At 33.6% G+C, this 23,308-nt stretch overlaps 1 protein-coding gene across 1 annotated transcript in view; it reads left to right on the top strand.

The window, feature by feature from the left end:
* Positions 1-246: 246 nt before the first annotated feature.
* TMEM156 (transmembrane protein 156) overlaps positions 247-23,308 on the top strand; it is a 39,596-nt gene continuing 16,534 nt past the window's right edge. Inside the window, exons 1-4 of the mRNA XM_074273114.1 lie at positions 247-541; positions 11,439-11,759; positions 14,944-15,201; positions 17,737-17,856. Of these exons, the coding sequence (XP_074129215.1) occupies positions 442-541; positions 11,439-11,759; positions 14,944-15,201; positions 17,737-17,856 (799 nt within the window). The 5' untranslated portion in view covers positions 247-441. The remainder of the gene's footprint in view (positions 542-11,438; positions 11,760-14,943; positions 15,202-17,736; positions 17,857-23,308) is intronic.

Below are 23,308 nucleotides of genomic sequence, written 5' to 3'. Positions count from 1 at the left end.
GGTCTCTTGAGTTTTCCCTTAGAGTGATACAGTACCCCACTGTTTACTGGCTTCTAAATGAACTGTTTCCTGGATCATGCCTCCTAGGGCATTTACAGGCTTGCATTGCTTTCTCTTTGGCAACCAGAGAGTGGGATTGTATTTCTCCACACAAACCAGCAAATAGCTACAAAACAAGACAGGAACAAAACCCCTTGGCTAGGTATTTATTTAAATTTAGAAGATGTTTTGAAAGTGTTGATTAGAGGGTAGTTTCTTAATGAAAAAGCTACCCAGAAAAATGAAGTCTTTTCTTCTGAACTTCTTTGTAGCAAAAATAACAGTCTTACTCCCAAAAGGAAGTCTGAAGTATGTTACATTAACGTACTATACCACAAAAATGAAACTTAAACCAGGAAGAAACACTCTACCACTGCACTAGTGTCTGAGCTACTTCATGCCATGTGCTTGAATATGGCAAAAGCAGCTCTCCTCAAGTTATTAGTGGTGATAATGATCATGTTCATTTTAATTTTGCCAGATTATTTCAAGACATCCAAAGGTGAGTAACCAATTGTAATAAATGGCCTCCCTTTTCCTGATGCCATGTAATGACAAAAAGTCTTTTTTTTGTACTCATACTGCGTATAAAAATAGTTATGCTTGATAAGCTCTAACAAAATCACATGAATTTACAGTTGATATATAATCAAATGAAGTTGTCAACTATTTTGCAAGCCTTAAGTATTATATACATCTTAGCAATTTGGTACAGTAACCCTAATAATATGGATGAATTATATATTACATGATATTCATGAAAATTTAAAAAGCCAAGTTTAAAATAAAATTTCTAGTTTGTGAAAGAAAGTTCATAGGAATCCTTTCTTACTTATTTTGTACTTTAAAAGTTAGTTTTGTGTTATTGAATTGTGATGTTTTATATAAAGATATTTATTGGATTGAAACTTGTTTTGAACTTGCTATCCACAAAATAAAATGCTGCATAAAATATTGCTCTCATTGAGCTCAACATACATGTATTAGATACCTAATGTGCAAATCTGGCGTTTTAGATTTTGAAAAAAGTAACACTATTTTATGTATTTTGGAAATGCTACTATGATCATGTGTAGTCTCAGCTTAAATAACTTTTTTAGCATGAAAGAAACATCTATACTTTGGTCTAATATGTGGATTCATTTACTAGACAAGTGAACAACTTTCTTCTTTCCTTGGGCTACACAGTTTATTTTTATTTTTATTATTTCTACATGAGGCAGTTGTTAAGTGGGATACTGATAAAAATCAATTTTGTCAAAGATTTCTTTGTGACACAGAAAGGCCAAGATGAAGAGTATAATTTCCAACCATGTTTACCTCAAAGCATCATATTGACGCATATGAACTTCTTTGTTAAATATTTTTCTTACTCCCCAAACCACTAATTAGAAAAATACTAGATTATAATAAGATGAGATAACATGAAAATTTATGTAATATCACACAGTACAGTCCTGTTTTTTTTTTAATTTTTTCTTTCTTAATTATTTAGTATTTTATTTTTCTCCAATTACATGTAACAATAATTGGCTTTTAAAATTTTGATTACAAATTCTCTTTCTCCTTTTCTACTTCCCTCAAAGAGAAGACAGGCAATTTAATACAGATGATTCATGTGTAGTCATGCAAAATATACTTCCACATTGGTTGGTTGTTGTCCTTTGTGCTTGAAGAGGACCAAAATTATACCACTATGTTAAGAGTCAAGTTACAGTGTGTCCGACTGTGGCTGATCAGACTGATATGAACTCAGAATGCTCTATCACAGTCGGACCCAAATAGGTCATGTGAGCATTTGGGGCGAATTCTCTAACTTAGGGCAGGTAGCAGTTCTTTTGAGCTACTTCAATAATGCTTTGCTCATAGAACACAGAACCTTCTCTCATGGCAGTCTACTATGCAGTCCCATGCTATACAATAAATTCTAAAGTTCTTATGAGAGACCTTGAGACTGTCCTTGCATCGCTTTTTCTGACCACCCGGTGAGGCTTGCCCTGCGTGAGCTCTCTATATAAAGCAGTCTTGTTGGCAAGTGTGCATTTGGCATTGGATTGCCAGCCCAACAGAGCTTCACTCTCTGCTATTAGAATGTGTGGCAGTTTAATTACAGAAAGGCCTTCAATATCTGGCTTCTTCTGCCAGGTGATCTTCAGTAGTCAGTAAGACTACTCGAAGCTAGTCATTTCCCTGGTGTGGTACTGGGATAATATTCAAGTGTCAATAATGAGGTCAGCACCGGGCCTCTGTAGACCTTCAGTATGGTAGTCAGTCTCCCACATTATTTCCATATTAGTCACGTAAAAGAAAACATAGACCAAACAAACCCCACCCCAAAAGAAAGTAAAAAAAAATGCTTCAATCTGTATTCAAACTCTATCAGTTCTTTCTCTAAGGATGGAGAGTATTTTTCATGCTATGTCCTTCAGAGTTGTCTTGGATCATTGTATGCTGAAAATAGTTGTCATTCACAGAAAAGAGTTCTTGTGAATATACTTGTACATAGAAGTCCTTTTCCTTTTTTTTTTTTTTCCTTTAATCTCTTTTGGGATATGACTTATTTCTAGGTTAAGGGTATATATGGTTTTATAGCCCTTTGGGCATAGTTCCAAATTTCTCTAAAGAATAATTGAATCCATACACAGCTCCTCCACCAGTGCATTAGTGTCTCAATTTTACCACATCCTGTTCAAAATTTATCATTTTCTTTTTTAGTCCTAATCTAACTAGTAAAGAGGTAGTACCTCAGAATGGTTTTAATTTGCATTTCTCCAATCAATAATGATTTAGAGCTTTTTTCATATAGCTATAGATAGTTTTGATTACTTCATCTGAAAATTAACTTCAAACCTTTTAATCATTTATCAATTGGGGATACCTTTTATTTTTTACAAATTTAATTCATTTCTCTATAGATTTAAGAAATGAGGCTTTTGTGAGAGAAACTTGCTTCAAAAAGTTTTTCATAGTTGTGATGGCTTATTATCTTTTTTTTCCCCATCCTATTCCCCCTTATATTCTATTCTCTCTCTCCTTTCACCATGTCCCTCCTCAAAAGTGTTTTGTTTCTGAGTACTGTCTCTCCCAATCCACCCTTACTTTTTATCAGCAACCCCTACCCCAAATATTATGTCATTCCTTTCTGTTTTCCTGTAAGGTAAGATAGATTTCTATACCCAATTGAGCATGTATGTTATTCCCCACCCCCCAACCTATCCCTCTTAACCTGCATTGTAAAAGCTTTCTCTTGTTTCTTTTAGGTGAGATAACTTAACTCTCGTTTTCCCTTTCTCCCAGTGCATTCCTCTTTCTCACCTTTAATTTAATTTAATTTTTTAAGATATCCAATCATATTCAACGCATATCTGTGCTTGCTCTCTCTTTCTCACTCTCTCTCTCTCTCTCTCTCTCTCTCTCTCTCTCTCTCTCTCTCTCTCTCTCTCTTTCTCTGTATATACATACATACATACATACATATATATATATATATATATATATATATATATATATATACATATATATATATATATACATATATATATATATATACTCCTTCTAGCTGCCCAAACGGGAATCGTCTTGGACATTATGAATATCATCTTCCCACGTAGGAATGTAAATACCTTAACTTTATTAAGTAAGATTTCTTTTTCCTGTTTACATTTTTTTATACTTCTCTTGAGTCTCATAATTTGAAAGTCAAATTTTTCTCTTCAACATTGATTTTCTTATCAGGAGTGCTTGAAAGTCCTCTATTTCATCGCCTATACAATAATTCTCAATTTTGCTGGGTAAGTGATTCTTAGTTATAATCCTAGCTCCTTTGCCTCTAGAGTATCATATTCAAAGTCCTCTGATCTTTTAATGTAGAAACTTCTAAATCTCATGTTATCCTGATTGTGACTTCACAGTACTTGAATTATTACTTTCTGGCTGCCCCATAACATTTTCTCTTTGACCTGGGAGTCTGAAATTTGGTTATAATATTCGTGGAAGTTTTCATTTTGGGATTGACTCTTTCAACTTTATTTTACTGATTCTGGAATACCAGAACAGTTTTCCTTGATAATTTCTTGAAAGATGATGTCTAAGCTAATTTTTTGATCATGGCTTTCAGCTAAACCAGTAATTCTTATGTTTATCTCTCTTCAATTTATTTTCTAGTGCTTGTCTCACATTGTCTTCTTTTTTTCATTCTTTTGGTTTTGTTTTATTATTTATTGATGTCCCTTAAAGTCATTAATTTTTGTTTGCTCAATTTTAATTTTTGAGGAATTTTTTTTCAGTGAGCTTTTGTATTTTCTTTTCTATTTGGCCAATTCTACTTTTTTAAGGAATTCTTTTCTTCAGTAAGTTTTTGTGCCTCTTTTTTTCATTTGGCCAATTTTGCTTTTCAAAACATTTTTCTCTTCATTGGATTTTTGCTTTTAGCTTCAAAAAATAATTGTTAATGTCTGAACAATGCCCACCTCCCTATACATGCTGATTTGCTTTTTTACTCCAGTCTTTTTACTAGTAGAAGAAATTATTCAGTCTTAAAGAAAATGTTTTCTTAAAAGTGTATCTGTACTTCATTAAAGTTCACAAACCAGAGGCAATAGTTGCATCTCCAATTCATAAATGGCATAAATAATTGATAAAATAGACAAGACCCCAGAACAAGTTTTGTTCACTTCAGTTTCTTTATGAGCAAAATTGAAATAATGAGCTGGGCTTGTCAGCTTCCATTTCTTGATCCATTTCACATCCTTTTATGAAAATAGGATTATAACAATCAATGAAATGGAAGAAAGGAGTAATAAAAGACTCAGAATAGTCAAAAATTGTTAATCATTTTATATTTAACTACTGATTTGTAACACTTATTAACATCTAATTATGTATACCCTCTAGAGAATATGTCAGCTGCAATGATAATTAATTAAAAAGCTTAGACAATCAAATATATTTAGTGTGTGAATGATTCTCTGAAACTCACAGAAGAGCTTTCCTCCCTGTATGACTTGTTGTTTTAGTCTCATTATTTTGTTTGTCAGTCCTCTGATGGCACAATAGATAGAACTTTAAAGCTAGAGTCCAGTTCGAATCCTGCCAACGATAATTACAATTTGATTACCATTCATGAAGTTCTGAGTCCATGCGTAACCTTTGTTTGTATTTGTAAAATTAAAGTAACAGTAATAACTACCTCCTAGAGTATGATGATACCTTATTACGATAAAATGAGATAATATTTGTAATACACTTTGCAAATCTCAAAACTATCTTTACATGCTAGTTATTATAATTAATAAATCCCAATAATGTTTGAGCTGCTGATATCTTATAACTAGTTGAATTAACTGTTGTTGCATATTTTAAAAATTTAATATTGTATAAAAATTTAGAAAATAAAAGTCTCAGATAATACCCCAAAGGGGTATTACCCTTGCTATAAAAACTTTTTTGTACTTCCCATCTAATTGTGCTTTAAGAGTATTTCATTATGTGAAAGAGAATATTTCTAAAAACGTCATGAAACAGACCAAAACCCCCCAATTTTGCCAAAGACAGCTATATGGAATGCATTTTAACAGTTTAGGAGGGTAGATCTTATCCTTTCATTCAGGTGGCCACAGAGACAATTACTGCTTGTGATTTTTTTTAAAATAACTGTTTCACTGCAGCTATAGAGGAGTGTCTAAAATGTAATTTGAAGGCCAAATTGAGGAGGAAAAACTACTTACTTTAAAACATCAATATGCTATTCCTGATTCCTTGTCATTTTCCTTCCTTTGCAAAATGAAGAATAGAACTTAAAAGCCATGTTTGCAAAACGAGAAAGAAAGCAAAGATCCCTGAAAGAAACTCATCTTTATCTATGGACCTTGAAGTCTCATCACACACACCTATAGCTCCTTGAAAATGTATGTTGGATGAAATCCAGCTCTTATAGGACTTGTTTCCTGAAACATTTGCTTGCTTCCTTACCCATATATAATTCTCACAGCATTAGCCCTGCACATTCTTTCTCTCTTTAGGGGTTTTATGATTCCTAAAATATTTTTTTGGCCTCTTTTTTTTTTTAAGTGTGTACATTTCCCCTCTTCATGTCCCCTTCTCATCTTGTAAATACTGACATTTAAACTGCTGGCATACATTTAAACTGTCTTTCTTTTATGTTCTGTTTATACTAAATCTTTCTTCCCTCCAGACTCCTGGGCTTCCAATCTGATTTATGGCATCAATGCATTTAGCATTCACTTTCCATGGATGTTCCTTTCTTTTTCACAAAGTGTTAACCTGGGAAGTTTCACCTCTTGCAGAGGCAGAAAGTGAAAATATGGAGTCAATTTTGAGCTTTTGCCATTGGATTTGGAATGAATACTTGCTTTGGAGCCCATTGCTAATTATTTTCTAGGCTGACCAGGTGTGGTCTGAATGAGTCATAACTTATAAACGCCCCTCTTGATTAGCACAGTGAGTTTGTGGCCAAGTGGAAATGAATTCAAATCAACACCTGTGAAAACCAGTAACTAAATAGTGGCGTTGCTATATAATTTGGACAGTTCCGGCTCTAAACGCCAAATTACTGCCTTGTGCAACAAATGCTCATAAAGATCAGAGATGTTTCCAAAAATTTCCCCAATAGCAATAGTCAAAAATTCTCACTAATAGTAATAGTCATGATGAGCCTTTTTAAGTCTCTAATATGTCATTTGATCCCTAGAAGTAAACTCTCTTGCCTTTGAGCTAACATAATTCTTTGTTTCATGAAATTTTGTTTGATTCCAGACATGTGCAGAAGAGGCACCTTGTTGGCAAGTTTTGCTTTGCTGAGGCAAATGCTTTTTAGGTCAACAAATAATAAACTCACTGGGATAAAATCTGGTACATAATAATCCTTTAATAAATGCTTATTGATTGACTGCCATAGCACATATCATTAGGGTATGAAAACAGGAAATGTCCTGTTTATTTTTAAAGGAAAACATTTAATATTTAATCATAAAATACATTATACAGAACATCAATAGCTAAACTACTGTTTATAGGTAGTCTGGGAATGTGTGATTCTTAGCCTTTTTCCCACTCTGGTACCATCAATGAAACAACTAAAAAGAACTGATTGCATAGGGCTGAGGATGAATTATATATTATTTTTGTTTCATAGGTTGCCACTGTCATTACATCCCCAAATGGCTAGCCTAGTGGTGATGAATCTCCATGTACCTACCTACACTGCTAAGAAAGCAGAACTATACTTTAAGTCTTTCCTGAACAATAGGTCTGCACTCTGCTGGCTTTCAAGGGTCACCTCCATGCCAGGATGAGGCAATGGCAAACTGTTTTAATTGAAAGTGAAAATGATTGATTTGGACAGTTGTCAAATAATATCTCTTTGTTCATTCAACTTGATGTCCTTCATTTGGGTAGCCCACTATGTTCCAAGAAACACTCAGCAGAATCCTGGCAGATTGCAGCCCAAGTTGTAGAGTATTTATGAGATATTGTCATCTCAGTGAGGGAGGATTTAGGTGCTTAGTTCCCAGAAATATTAATAGGCATTAGATACATAAATCCCTGTTTATGGAGACAAGAATGTGGTTCTATCCTAGAAGCTGAATAATTGTATTAAAGAGGGAAGCACCCTGTGGGTCTTTCTTTTCTAATTGAATGACTTAAACCTAATATTATAAAATTGCTGTAAGGTAATCTCATTGTTAAAAACAAAGAATGTTTCATCAATTCTGGAAGGTCTAGTTTATTATTTATTAGATTAGAATACAGGAACAATGGCAATAAAATTTTCTATCATCCTTTTTAGTCATATCATGGCAAGATAAATTTAAGAAGTTGGAAACTATAAGATTAATAGTGTCAAAAGGGAAATGTAAAATGGCAAAAAAATCACTGGTTTCTTTATACATGTTTTAGGAGAACATAAAAACTCTGAAATATAGAACATTCTCATCTCTCTGATAGGGACATTATCACTGAAGTGAGTTGATTTTTTATTATAACTACTTTATATAATTAGTAATATGCTATTTGAATTATATTTTGGGTAATATTCTCAGATATTTGGATCAGAGAATAAATATCTAGAAGTATCCTTAACATAGGTGTATTCAGCATATTTTCATTAGGATGTACTTATACAAAGTTGAAGGTGAAAATTTATTGAATATGGATATACACATATATGTGTGTGTCAGTTTTATATTAGTTACAAAGGACATTATTTTCAGTAACCAAACTAAAGAAACTTAGACTTAACTAAACAATTTCTAAGAATTACTAATTAAAAATTAAAAATAAATAAAAAGAATTGTCAATTAGCTTAAATATAAAATCTAAAAATGAGACCAAATATCCATTTGTTTGGGATGGAAGGTGGTGGGGACTGCCTTGGACATTTGCCAATTTACCTTAGAAATCATGCCTTATTATTGTATACATGTGAGGGAACTGTAGCCCAAAGAAATGACATGTATTAACCAAGGTCACAAAATATTTGCTCTATTTTTATCATGATTTTAGTTTCACACAATGAAAGCAAATATGAACTACAAAATGGAAAATATAGTGATCTGATGAAACAGCAATGAAAAATAAAACAAAATTAATTTCTGTTATTAAGGACTTTCTGTTATTAAGTTAAAACAACAAACTCAATAAACTACTAAAAAAAAAAGAAAGAAAGCCTGTATTTGTGTATAAATTGCACAAAAATAAAAGATCTAGAGTTTATAGTAGAGCACAATCTAAAAAGAGTTCTTCTAAGTAAAATGGTAGCCATAAATGGGAATGTATCTTGTGAGAAATGCAAAGAAATCTTTTCATTGGATTCAGGATTACTTAGATCTTAAAAAACAAAAAAGAAAAACAACAACAACAACAACAACAACAAAATGCTGTATTGTCCAATCTGAGCATGTGGGATAGGATATGGCATAAAAACATAGAGAAGAACAGAATGGAAGGCTTCTGATTCAGTTTTTTTCATTTCACGAAGTCATTCATGAAGACTTAGGAACTGAGAGGTCACTCACCCCATAGCAATCAACATTGCTGTGCTGGGACACCCAAAAGGCAAAGAGTCACTTCTTGATTATGCATACTAATGAAGTTGAAGAGAAGGATGGATACTGCACAATTGCAGATAATGAAAAATCTTTTAGCTTTTTTAATTTGGAAGATGAGTTAGTGCTTACATTGTACTAATAATCTTACAATTGCACAGTGCCTTACCATTTTCAAAGTGCTTTTATACACATTTGATCTTCATAGCTATCCTGTGAAAGAGATGGAGAAAATGATATCCTCTACAATTTACACATGGGGAAATTAAGACTTTCCCATGGTCATACAGTTACTAAACATTACTGTCAAGATTTGACCTGGGCTCTCCTGACTCCCATCCATTGTACTTTCCTCCCATATTATTCTACTTCTCATTAATTTGGCTGCATCTTTTGTATGGTTAGTTATATTTTCAGAAACTGAAGAGAACTTGGAGGTTGTTTTATTCTAATCTGTAATTTAATGAGCATTCCCATAAGCCATCTAGAACATGAGGATTCCCATAAGTCATCTAGAATAAGTGATCATATACTTTCTCCTAGAAGAACAACAGATTTTTTTAACAGAATTGTTGTCTAAAGAACTCATCTCAATCTTGTATTTATAAAGAGGGTTTTCAGAACATAAGGGAAGGAAATATTTATTTCTAATACATTTTATTTTAGGACTTACACATGATTCCTTTTTAAATACAACCACAAAGATAACTCTGATAAATGAGCTTCTTATTGTTGTCAAAAGAGCCATAAAACAAGGAAATATATTTAATTTGCCACTATTGTGAATGATAACTTTGGACAAATCCATATGGAAAAGTAATTTCTCTAGAAGGGTTGTCCTTCAGATCTTCCTATTTGTAGATGATCTTATGATGATTATAAGAGTGAATAACAGGGCCTTCTCAATCAAATCCATACCAGGAGAAGATGAAGCTAAGAAAGAAAATGACCAATATTCTTAACAAATATCAACATAAAAATACTGGATAAAATGAAATAAGCTAGGACACATTAGAAATATCCAGTATGGTCAGGTTGGATTTATGCTATAAGTGTAGAATCCATTCATTATTAGGAAAATTATAAACATAACATAATATAAATGCCAAGAATAATAAATATTACATGATTTTACTAATAGATGCAGGAAAATTTTTTGACAAAATACACCACCAATTTCTGTTAAAACATTAAAAAACATAAAACCAAAAGCTAATATTATATGTATAAACACCAGAGGTATTTTCAATATGAACAAAGGTAAAAATTAAGGATATCTATTATCACCACTATTATTTTTTATAGTTCTATTAATACTAGCTATAGAAATAAAGTGAGAAGAAACTGAAATAATAAGAATAATCAAAAAAGGAAGCAAAATCATTGCTTTTCTACAGAAGGTTTTTCTACAGAGGGAATTCAGTAGATTCAACTAAAACATTAATTGAAATAATACAAAATGGCAGTGTACAGCTTTTCTGTACATTATCAATAAAGCTCATCAGATAAGATAGAAACATAGACTTTTAAAAATAAGACACATATAAATGACTAGAGAAGTTTTAATCAGTTATCGTTGGGTCATGTCAACATGATGAAGGTGACAGTTCTACCAAAGTTAGTTTACTTATTCAGTGTCACACCATAAAAGCACCAAAGAATCAATTTATAGAGCTAGAAAAAATAATATCAAAATTTATCTGGAGAAATAAAAAGTAAGATTCTTAAGAGAAATAATGAAAAAAAAATTAGGGAGGAAACTTAGGACCATCAGATTTTATATTATACTACAAAGCAGTAATCATCAAATCTATTTGATACAAGTTAAAAAACAAAGTTGGTCAGTTGTACAAATTAGAAATACAACATACAGTTATTTATTACTGAGGCAGGGGTGGGGGAAAGTCTTTGTAACCAATTTTTCTGATTTAAAAAAATGATATTCATAATATAAGAAACTGATTCAAATATATAATAGACTGTCAAACTACAACAGATAAATGGCCAAAGAATATCAATAGGTAGTTCCTAGAGAAAGAAATCCAACCTATCTAAAGCCATATAAGTTGCTCCAAATCACTAATAATTTGACTTTTTGAAATTGAAAACATATGAGTTCCTGGCTCATACCTATCAGGTTGTCAAAGAAAATAATTAAGTGGAAAAGTTGCTGTTAATCAATTTGAAAGATTTGCCACAGGTAAGTCACAATATTTATAATCTACCTGGTAATGATTGAATTAACTATATATTTATTTAGATGCCATAGTCTCTGTGTCTATTGGTACCAAAAGATTTTTCTTTTCTTTTCTTTTTTTTTTTTTTTTCATGCAGGAAATATTGTGGAACTATCCTGTCTTGACATTAGTTCATTGAATAATTTCACTTATCCACTTCCTGAATTCAATATTTCTTTGGTGAGCTTCCTGCAACAAGGAAGGGAACATGAGGTTATTGTTCTGGGAATTACTGCAAAGCACTTCCACTTTCATAATATGTCTAAGGTCTGTCCTCTAGCCTCTGATGAATTACAGCTGTATTCTTCATGTTTGTTATGTGAATCCAAAGGAACTGTGGATTTTATTCATCAGGAATTAACAAGAAGTAACAGCAGACTGAAAAAAGTACGGAAAATGGAAAGACAAGTGATCGATGGTAAATTATTCATAATATTAAATATAATTTAAAATCACAAAGATGAAAATAATTTCTATTTTAAGGATAAAGAAACTAGGTCATTAAATTAAACCATAACCATCAGTAATAGACTTAATAATTTGACATCTGACCTTAGGACTTAATATTGGAAGTTGCCATAAAGACCATTACCATTTAAGTCAGTCTCTTCCTCAAAGAGGTGTCAGGAGGTGGGTCTCTGCAGGGCTAAAAGGAGAAGATAGATGCTGGTGTTGATGCTTGAGGGAAGACTAGTCACTGAGGTTTTTTTTTTTTTTTTTGTCACTGAGAAGTTAGGTGCTAAGATACACAATCATTTCCATTCCAAAAGAAATAGTAGGGGATAATTAAGAGAAGAGACAGACTATGGATGGATATGGCATGGGAGGTGGGGCTAAAAGCTGGCACTGAGGTTGTGAGCGCATTAGTCTAAAAGAAAAGATAGAGATTATGGTAAGTGTGTATTTTGGGGGTGCATTTTGGCATGGGAACAGTGCCCAGCATGGGTGAATATGACATCATGACCCAGTATATGTATAGGGAGTATGAGTGAGTGGAGACTAGGAGCTTGAGACCTTGGGAATATTGTAGAAAGAGGCTGAATGTGGAGATGGGAGGACTTGTTATAGAGCTGTTCTCCCCATATGATTATCATGGTATTTGTTTATAAATACTTACATAGGTAGAATTTATAGCCTGACTATCAGAGCATACCCTATATACAAGTATGGAATGAATAATGATTCCGCCAGTAAGATCAGCCCATAATACAATTCTGCAAAAGTTGGCTCTCTAGTGACCTTAAATTCTTTCCTGCCTAAGTGCCTATAATCCTATAGTGACACTTTGTCTGGTATAATTAAAGATCCCTGGGAGATGGAGGCCCTTGAGGGGCTGGAAGGGGATTGCTTTATTCTCTAGGACACAGAAAAAAGTTTTTTTTTGCTTTTTGAAATGGATTCACCCAAGTCTTTCAGTCAAGCTATAGAGACCTACTGGAGGAAAAAAGAAATGTCTTGACTTTTTATGGGTTAAAATGTGAGTTACTTTGTTTTGTTGTTAAATAAAGCCTGGCCTATATTCAACGTTAGCAAGAGTAGAGCCAAAATAATCTTCAAAGACACAGATGTGGCCATGTCATTCATCTGCTCGGAAGCTTCCCTATTGCCTCTTGGATAAAAAATGAAATATTTCAGCATGAGATTTATGGCTCTCTACAATCTGGCTCTAACATACGTTTCCAGATTTATTTTGCTTTATTCTATATTACTTCAGTTTCAGGGAAGCTAAAATAGAGTACCAGGTCTGGGTTTATATCCAGACTCAGACACTTACCAGCTATGTGATCCTGGGCAAGTCACTTAACTCTGCCTCAGTTTCCTCATCTGTTAAATGAGCTGGAGAAGGAACTGGCAAACCCCTCCAGTATCTTTGCCAAGAAAACCCCAAATATGGCCATGAAGAGATAGATATAACTGAAGCAACTGAATAATGATCCAAATTGAGCAGCCCTTCCTTGCTCTCAGCATCCCATCTTCTGCCTCCTTGCATTAAGGTGATCCTGCAGCCTTGGAATGCTTTACATCCTCATTCCTGCATTTCCGAATCCTTACCTTATTTCAGGGCTCAGCTGAGGTACGATCTTGTAAATGGAACTTTCTGATTTCCACATGAAAGTGTTCCTCTTTTGAATTTTTCCAGAACATTTGATTCAGTTCTCCCGTTGGCTCTCAGCCTATTGGACTGTCTTTTAGACTTATTTCTATTTTGTGTTTATCATGCTCATCATTAGTGTAGGAGCCATAGTTACTCAAGTAGAATAACTTGCCATTTTTTATCTTTGAAGTTCCAATATCTAGAACAGGGGTTCTCAAACTGGTAATAATTGAATAATTTCTGGTAATAATTGAAATTAAATAAAATAATTAAAATTCCCTTACCATTCCCTTACTGCCAGATGCAGCCTGCTGAGGATGTTTATGTGGCCCATCAGGTTATGGCAAATGTTCTGAGGGGCGGAGACAGAGTGTGAGCTTTTGTTTTTACTATAGCCCGGCTCTCCAACAGTCTGAGGGACAGTGAACTGGCCCCTATTTAAAAAGTTTGAGGACCACTGATTCTAGAGAGTTATAGAAACATAGTGGGTAGAGAGCTGGCATTAGAATCTGGAAGATCTGGGTGTAAGTCCTTTCACTGACACATCCAATATTGGATGTGACTGGGCAAGTCATTTGATGTCTCAGCAGTCCAGGAAATTCTAAGTATATAATTATTATAGATGAGTCAACACTGTACCAGTGGAGGCGTTTCTACACTCAGGAGTCCCTAGGCAGATGACATCTCAGATCTAGCCCTCTTCTTAATCTCCACCTGCCTTGAGTTACAAAAGTGCCATGAAGCAAATTGGATAGAATCCCATGAGGTCAGGCCACCAGGCAGATTTTCAAGGCTGGCCAGACACAGGTGCTACTCTCCCTTCTTAAAAAGGGCAAAAAATATTGGGATCCCACAAAACAGCAGGTAAATATGGTCAATTGCTCTTTGAAGATGGGCAATTCTGCTCCAATCCTACAGCATGCAATTTATCTTACATGCATTTATTATCTTTTCCTTTTATTCTCTCCCAACTGAGTAATTTTTAAAAATAAAATGTGTATAATGGTGATAGTCCTGCAAAACAAATTCCTACATTGGGAAGGTCTTCATTCTGCACTTTTAAATCTCTTAACTTTCTGGCAGGAGATGAGTATCATTTCTGTGTTTCTTTGTATCCCAAGTGCTTAGCACAATACCTGGCACATAATATCAAATAAAATATATAAAGCTCTCAGCAAACGTAAAAATGTTTCATAAGATAGTAATAGTATCAGTAATAAGAATAATAGGAATAGCAGCCGCCATAGAATTACTTGTTGATTGGTCACTCCAACTCTTGTAACTCTATTTGAGGAGGAGCAGCAGCAGTAGCAACAATAAGCACTTAATAAATGCTTATTGATTGACTGACTGACCAATTGACTCTATGATCTTAAAAGCTTAACCTCCTATTAATAGATTTCCACTGAAAATCATTCAGTCATACTTCTTTCTTAAGGTAAAATGAGGTTGTAATGAATTTTCATGTGTAAGTCCCTTGCAAAAAATAATTCTATTTTCCTTCTAGCATCTATAATGAATGACTCCATGGAAATGAAAGCTGAGAATTTTCTTCCACTTCATGTCCTTTTCAACTTCACTGTGGTTCCTGTTGTTGAAGCCCTGGGAGGACATGATACCACCTGTGTACTAAAACTCCACCTTAGAAACTCAGCTTCCAGGAAAGACCCACAGAAGACAATTTTGCTAAATGGCTCTCACAGAAATGTGGAAAGCTTGAACAGCTGCCATCAGGTTTCTCTGCAACTTGAAATGGAGACAGGAAGTAAGTTATCTAACAGATTAGAAAGAAAGTTGGGGACTTGCTTTATTTTTCTGGTAATAATTGAGTACAACTAAGAAATTAAAATTCCCTTACCATTTTCACATTAAAGCCAAACACAAGAGCAAATTCATGAATAAAAGAATAGAGCTTGAGACCAAAAATTGCTTTCATTTCTTTTTTTCTTTCAAAACAGACTCACCCATGACACATGCCTTAAACATGGACAAATGAGCCTCCTACATGATGCAATTAAAGGACTCTGAGAAAGTCCTCTTCCCCTAATTTAAAAGAAAGTCTCCTTTTTCTTATATTGTTGATACTTGATACTAACCGGTAGAGATTTGTTCTTGGAGACTAAAACCTCTTTTTCAGTCTTTTGGCTGATTTTTGAATTCCCTTTAGTAATACTGATCTCAACCCATATATGGCTTTCATTTTGTGCTGCTCCTGTCCATATGTTCCTATATATCCTGCATAAGGCTTCTCCACTGTGTGCTAGATCTCTTGCAAGATCTAGTCCATGGGTACCATCCACTGGTTATTTTCAAGTGAGTCCTTTGGGTATTCTGCAACTTTAGTCTTTTGTGGGCTAAGACCAGACTCCATGACTTAACATTGCTTCTCCTCTCTTAGAATGGAAAACTATAGTCAGAGATTCTTTTTTCTTAGATCTCCTATCTAAGGGATAATCCATTATTATACATGAAAAATATAAATGTATATAATGCATTTGTAGAAATTATTGCTGCTAATTTCCTCCCCTTTCCCCCAAACAGTTGTGATTTGTACACTGAAGAAAGGAATGGGAGTTTGGATTAGGACAAAGGAAGAAGTGCTCAGAGAATGAGGATATTTCAAAGATCCATTTTGCCCATTTTATACATCCGCCTAAGTGCCATGAAAAATCCTTTATTCTGGGGAAAAAACATGCTTTGCTTCATACCGAAAATTGTCTTATCTCTCTAGGAAGCCTATTTGTCTTTTAAATTAGGAAGCAGTCAGAGAAATTTGAAAGATCTAAGAATCTGGATTATGGATGTTAAAAAAGCACTACATTTTTCAATGCACATTTATGTATAACTACATTGATTTTTGTCTTTTTCCAAAGCATAAGACACAAAATAAAACTTCCTATTGTTTCATATTTTGCTATAAAGGAAAAAATTCATTTAGCATTCATGGAGAATCTATAAATTCTAAGCCTACATGAAGTGAAATGGTTGTCTACTTGTCTTCTTTGGCCTTATAACTCAGAAAGATAATAGTGATTTACAGAAGGGATTTCAGTGTTCTGGGAAAATATAAGTACATTTTTTCATGTTTTCAGAAAATCTGTGCATAAATGAACTTTGGCTAGCCTCTCCTTAAGGGAGTAGGTAATAAATATTCATTTTTTTTTAAAAAAAATGGAAAAGTGCATTTAATCTGTAGAAAAGAAGTGTTTTATCTCTAAGCCAAGGTGCTTATTTTATTCGGTGCTTCTGTCCTGCCCCAAATTTAACGCCTTACATCCACCAACTTACAGATAGAATAGACAATGAAGTAGTTACCCTGGGAGAAGTACTTGCTCCATTGGAGACAGAAAACTATAGTCAGAGATTCTTTTCTCTTGGATCTTCAGACTTAACTGTCCATATGATGTATGGGATCATTGAGATGTCATAGTAGATAGATCAGTGGACTTGGACTCAAAAAGATCTGAGTTGAAATCTGGCTTCAGACACTTATTGTTATGTGAGCCTGGGCAAATCATTTAATTCTGTTTCCCTCAGTTTCCTCATCTGAAAAACAAAGTAGAGAAGAAAATGGCAAACCACTCTAATATCTTTGCCAAGAAAATCCCAAGTGGGCATCAGGAAAAGTCAGACACAGCTCAACAGTGTAATATTCAGAATTTAAGGACAAAACTAGAGTGGACCATTCCCCCATTTGGGGAAGTCATTTTCTCACCTGATTTATCAGTCATTCTTTCGTATTAATTATATTGCTTTATTTAAATACTAGAAATATTATCATATAAAGCTCAACAATAAATTTTCCTATCCTGAGATCAGTGTTTAACATTTGCTTTATGATGATATTGTTCACATTAGGAAAGTCATAAGGTAATTTCAATTCAATTCATTTTATTTCTGTGAAGTACCTGCCATGTGCTAGGCTGGTCACGGTGGTAAGTACTAAAGACATGACAAAAACAAGACAGTTTGTGCCCTCAAGGATTTTACATTTCTATTTCTTTCACTGGAAATAGCAAAATTGAGTATTAAATTGAAAGTAAACATAATCATAAACTCTTATAGATGAGAGAGAATATAGCTAGTGCTCATCAGTTTCAATTGCTTCATTTTACAGATGAAGAAACTCTGGCACAGTAATGATTTGGCTGAGAACACAAGGCTAAGTTAGTGGCAGAGTTAGGAATAAAGCTTAAATTTCTTCATTCTGGTATAACATATTCCAACTATTTCTTAGCTCTTGATTCATTTTATTGTGCTTTTAAACATATTTGTTTTCTAATTGCTTCCCTCTCAACAGATTCTACTTGTAACATGAAGATCACCTGGTATGTTTTAATTTTATTAGTTTTCATATTTCTGATCATCTGCAGTGGCTACAAAATATTCCAAGAAAATAGAAGAATTCAGACTTGGCAAAGTAAGTATTGAAAGCTGACTCCAAGTTGTGCTAAATTTCACTGATTTTACGGTCTTGGTCTCTAGCCATGGATTTAACTTCTATTTCAATTTTAATTTAAATATTATGGCAGAGAATAGGTGTACATCAGCATCTCACATCATATACAAGATTAGGTCAAAAAGGGTTCATGATTTATATAAAGGGTGATATCTTAAGCAAATTAGGAAAGGATAGACTTGTTTACCTGTTAGATCTATGGATAAGGGAAGATTTTAAGATGAAACAAAATATAGAAAGCATTACAAAATGTAAAATGGATAATTTTGCTTGAAACTAAAAGGTTTTTGTACAAACAAAAGCAATGCAACCAAGATGAGAAGGAAAGTGGAAACCTGGGAGAAAATGTTTATAACAAATATCTCTGAAAAAAAGTCCTCCGTTCTCAAAGATATAGAAAAGTTGAGCCAAATTTATAAGAATACAAGGTAAATGGTCAAAGGATGTGACCAGGCAGTTACCAAAGAAATCAAAGCTATTTATATTTATGGAAAAAAATGCTCTAAATCACTATGGATTTGATTAGAGAAATACAAATTAAACCAACTCTGAGAAATCACCTCACACTTATCAAATTGGCTATTATGACAAAAAAAAAAAAAAAGGAAAATGATAAATGTTGGGAAAATGTGGGAAAACCGGGACACTAATAAATTATTGATGTGAACTGATTCAACCATTCTGGAGAGTAATTTAGAACTATATCCAAAGGGCCATAAAATTGTGCATACACTTTAATTCAGCAATATCATTGCTAGATCTATATCCCAAAGAAATAGGAAAGGAGAAAGAACCTATTTATACAAAAAAGGTTTACAGCAGCTCTTTTTGTGGTGTCTAAGAATAGCAAATCTAGAGGATGTCCATAAATTGAGCAATGACTATACAAGTTGTGGCATATGATTGAAATGGAATATTATTGAGCTGTAAGATATCACAAACTGGATGATTTCAGAAAAACCTGAAAAGACTTTCATGAATTAATTATAAAGTGAAGTGAGCAGAACCAGAAGCACATTATACACAGTAACAGCAATATTGTATGATGAAAAATTATGAAAGACTTGGCTATTCTGATTAATACAATGATCAGAAGGAAAACATGCCTAAGTTTAAAAGACTCTAACTTTGGGTCTTTTACCATGGAAAGAGATCACTGACAATAACTTGCTCTGAAGAAGACTGTGCTTCTGCTTCATTCTAATGCTTCATACTATTTGTGAAATCATGGATCAGTTAGGGTTCTTGTTGTTCAGATTGGAAAAAATCTGGACAGTTGATGATTTTGGAAGTGATTTTGGAACTTTTCCCAAATTTCTTCCTGCCTAGAGCTGAGCCAAGGTCACAATGGGAAGCCTAAGGAGAACCGGACACAACAATATGAATATGTTTTCAGAGAAATTATGAATTTTCTGAGCCAGAAGATAAAGAAGGGAAATGAGAAAGGAAAATCTGGAAGTCCCAAAGCTCTGAAAGCAAAATGCAACATTTTCACAGTATTGACTAAAATTGGTTCTCATTCTAGTTATGGGAAATGACATGGCAGATGTTGGAATCAAGTCTAGGAATTAAGTCTAGATTTACTAAGGTCACGAATTCTCGGTATTGACTTCATTTCTGATATTTAAATATTAGTAATTAAATGAATCACAATTATGGTGAGTCTTCTTTTCCCAGGCTAAACATTCCCCTTTCCCTCAAATGATCTTTGTATGATTATGGTTTTCTATTCCTTTGTTGCCATCCTATGAATCCTGTTCTATTTGCCATCTTCTTCCTAAAATGTGGTTCCCCAAACTGAATACTTCAGCAATACTGTTTTCTTCTGCTGAACTCTAAGCCTCTCAATATTAGCTTTTGGGGCCTGCCATATTGCATTGTTGAGCTTGAAACTTCTAAAACCCCTACATCTTTTCCACTTGAACTATTATCTATCCTATTTCCCCCATTTTGTACTTATGAAATTGATTTTTTGGAACTAATATTTTTGTTATTTGTTGATGGACACAAAGGGAAGGGAAGCAGGGGAAGCAAGCATTCATGTAGCACCTATTTTATGCCAGGACTTGTGCTAAGTATTTTACAAATATTTCCTCATTTGATCCTCACTACAATCCTGGGAGGTAGGTGGTATCATCACCCCATTTTACAATTGAACAAATTAAGATGGACAGGTGATACGACTTGCCCAGATCACATTAGAATTGTGTTGCAGCACATTGTTAGCCGAACACAGGACTTCCTGACTCCAGGCCAAATGTTTAATTCCCTGACCTCCTAGATGCCTATAGACAAAGCTCTAAGAATGTATCATACTAAAACACTTTTATATAAGTCAGGCTGTTTGACCAAAGAGACTTACAAATAATTCCTTACTCAGATTTCATAGTTCCTCTATGTTGAAAATCATTGGGTCACCTTCTAGATTTTCCCATTATCAGAAGTGACAATGATTTTGCAGATTTGAAAAGTTCTTAGAGCAGGTGGATTTCTTGGTGACTGTGGCTAAAAAAGGTGTGTTAAGAGAAACAAATGAATGAGAAAATGAGTGGTATGGTGCAACTGGAAGAACAGAGGGTCCACTGTCAGAGGACTTGATTTTGAAAGTTGGCTATTCTACTTCCTACCTGTGGGATCTCAGGAAGGAATGGATCTTTTCTGGGCCTCAGTTTTATTATTTATAAAATAAGCAAGTTGGACCAGATGACTTAGAAGACTCAGCCTTAAATCTATGACTGCATAGCATCCTAGGGGAAGGCAGCTAGGTGGTACAGTGGATAGAGTGTTAGGCTTGCGGTTGTGAAGACCCAAGTTCAAATCTAGGTTTAGACACTTAATAGCTGAGCAAATCATTTCACTTTACCTCAGTTTTTTTCAATTATAAAATGAGGTAGGAAATGACAAATCACGCCAGTATCTCTGTCAGGAAATCCCAACAGGTGGGATGGGATCACAAAGAGTTGGATTCTACTGAAAATGACTAAAAAAAAAACTCCAACAACAGCATTATATTTGAATGTTTATAAGGATGTACACAGATAAAATTATATTGTAATAATTGACTCATTGTTTTAGCCTATGGAAACTTTTTTTGGAAGTCCTGATTCTGATATCCATATTGGCTGTCGCTTGAATTTTATGTAATTTGAAAATTTATTAAGCTTCCCATCTCTGCCTTCATCCAATTCATGATTATAGATGTTAATCAGCACAATGGCAAGAAATTAATGTGATATAGTCCAATGTAGTCAGCACACCTGACTTCCCATCCCACCCCATCTGCTGTGTGATCTTAGCCACATTTAACTTCTCATAAGAATCTACTGGGTTGTTGCAAAATGCAAAAAAAAAAAAAAAAAAAAGGCCCTGCAAATGCTAAAGCAACATATGAATGCCAGTTATTTTGTCCATGTTCTATTTCACCAGAGACCTCCCTCCATGATGAATTATTTTAAAGTTTTTCCTCTATATGAGAGAATAAAATGTTCCTTCACATATAATGGAAGATATGTACACACACATGTACATTTAAATGTGTTACAAATACATATATTACAAAGACACATATATAATGTATCTGAGATACAATTCAATTCAGTTTAGAGGGATATCCATGATAGAGTCTCAGAGATAAAATAATAATTGTTATAATACTTATATAGCACATATATCATACTTATTATGTATATATTGTTAAAGTAGAGTAATGTTAAGTAATTATTACTATTAAAGTTAACAAATAGTATAAAAATACTGTAAAATATGCTATAAAATAGTATAAAAATAAATAGTATAAAAAACCCATAAATTTATATTTTTCCATCCTATCCTAGAACTAGAAAATAGCCAAAATCAGACAGATGAGATCAGACTTTTCAGAGGAATATTCCAATTCAATTCAACTCAGAAAACATTTATTAAGTATTTTTTGTGCAAGGCATTATGCTACATGCTAGAGATACAACAATAAAAATGAAACATAATAAGCCTGTTTCATTATGCTTATGGCACTATATGCAAAAGTTTAGGCTAAATATGATTGAAAGCTACTAATAGGGGAAACATATCTGTTTAAAAATCAAATTGTGTTTTATTTAAATTTTAAAGCATTTTTTTGGGGTGGGGGAAGTAGTCTTTGTAAGAAAGAAGCAAGGTATATCAGCAATTTGATGCAGATATTAGATGGCAAAACTTCTGGAAGTTTGCAACTGTTTACTAAAGATTGGCTGCAGCATGTAACAGAAGATGTACTAGACTAGAAAATGAGGAGTATGATGTGATCTCCATGATGTGATTTAATGAGCTACAGAATGGTGGACAAGTCATGTCAATTAATTGAGCCTGTTCCCTCACCTGTGCAATGAGACAGTTGTACTACGTGATCTCTGGGTCCTTCCAGAAATGATATGCCAATTTGAAGTACCTTCTAGGAAGGATAAAACCAGTATCTTTTGACTGGAAAGGGATCAACCCTGCAGAGTTATACTCTGCATATTTATATATGCAGAGTTACAACTTTCATATTTATATGATGTTTAAAATCTTTTTCTTTTAGTTTGAGCTAAAATGAGGAGAACAAGAAACGAGATGGAGCAGAAAGTTGCTCTTAGCACAAAGCCAGTTTCTCTCTTGTGCATAAATAGACTGAGCAGTACTGTATAAGTATCCAATATCAGTTAGAAAAGTCAGACCATTAACCATGAGGTAAAGCATGGAATGATTTTTTTAGTCCAAGTCTATCTGAGAGCCTAGATTTTCATTTCTAAATACAAATGAGTTGCAGCTGATGTATGTTCCTTCGATTCTGAGATAAAGTTTGGGGAAAATTGAAGATTTTTTTTTTCCTATCACTGAAAAGATGGACTAAGATAGATTCAATTGTGATTGCAAACAGTTGAAGACTTATGAAAAAGGTATCAGATTATAACTAAGTGTTTGCATTCTTTCATATATAAAAGAAGGGAGTTGAATTATATTACTATTTCTCAACACAAGTTATATTGTAGACTAGTGAAATATCAAAATTCTCTATTATATACCATATACCTTTCTGAAATACACAAAAGTGGGTAGAAAGAAAGATGAACTCAGAGCAGGATTAGCAGGATGAATAGGGGAGAAGAAGAAAATAGATTTTTGAGTTTATAGCTTTTTATAGGTAAGTACCTTTGATAGTAAAAGTTTTTATGGCCTGGTAAAATTTTGATCTAGATCAGTATCATAGGAAACCTTAAACTAGGGGTTCTGTGATATCATATCAATTCAATGAACACTTATTAAACATTTATGAGCCAAACACTGTCCCTTGCTGATCTTAGACTTTTTGATTATAACTCTTGATCTAATTTGTACATTATTTTGTTTCCAGGTTTCTCTAAGTCTCCAGACAAGTAGTAATGGTTAATTAATATTT

Source organism: Sminthopsis crassicaudata, chromosome 6, assembly GCF_048593235.1.
Source record: "Sminthopsis crassicaudata isolate SCR6 chromosome 6, ASM4859323v1, whole genome shotgun sequence".
In the NCBI taxonomy this organism is placed as follows: domain Eukaryota; kingdom Metazoa; phylum Chordata; class Mammalia; order Dasyuromorphia; family Dasyuridae; genus Sminthopsis; species Sminthopsis crassicaudata.
Note: the sequence above shows the minus strand (reverse complement) of the source record. Positions and strands in the feature narration are given on the sequence as shown.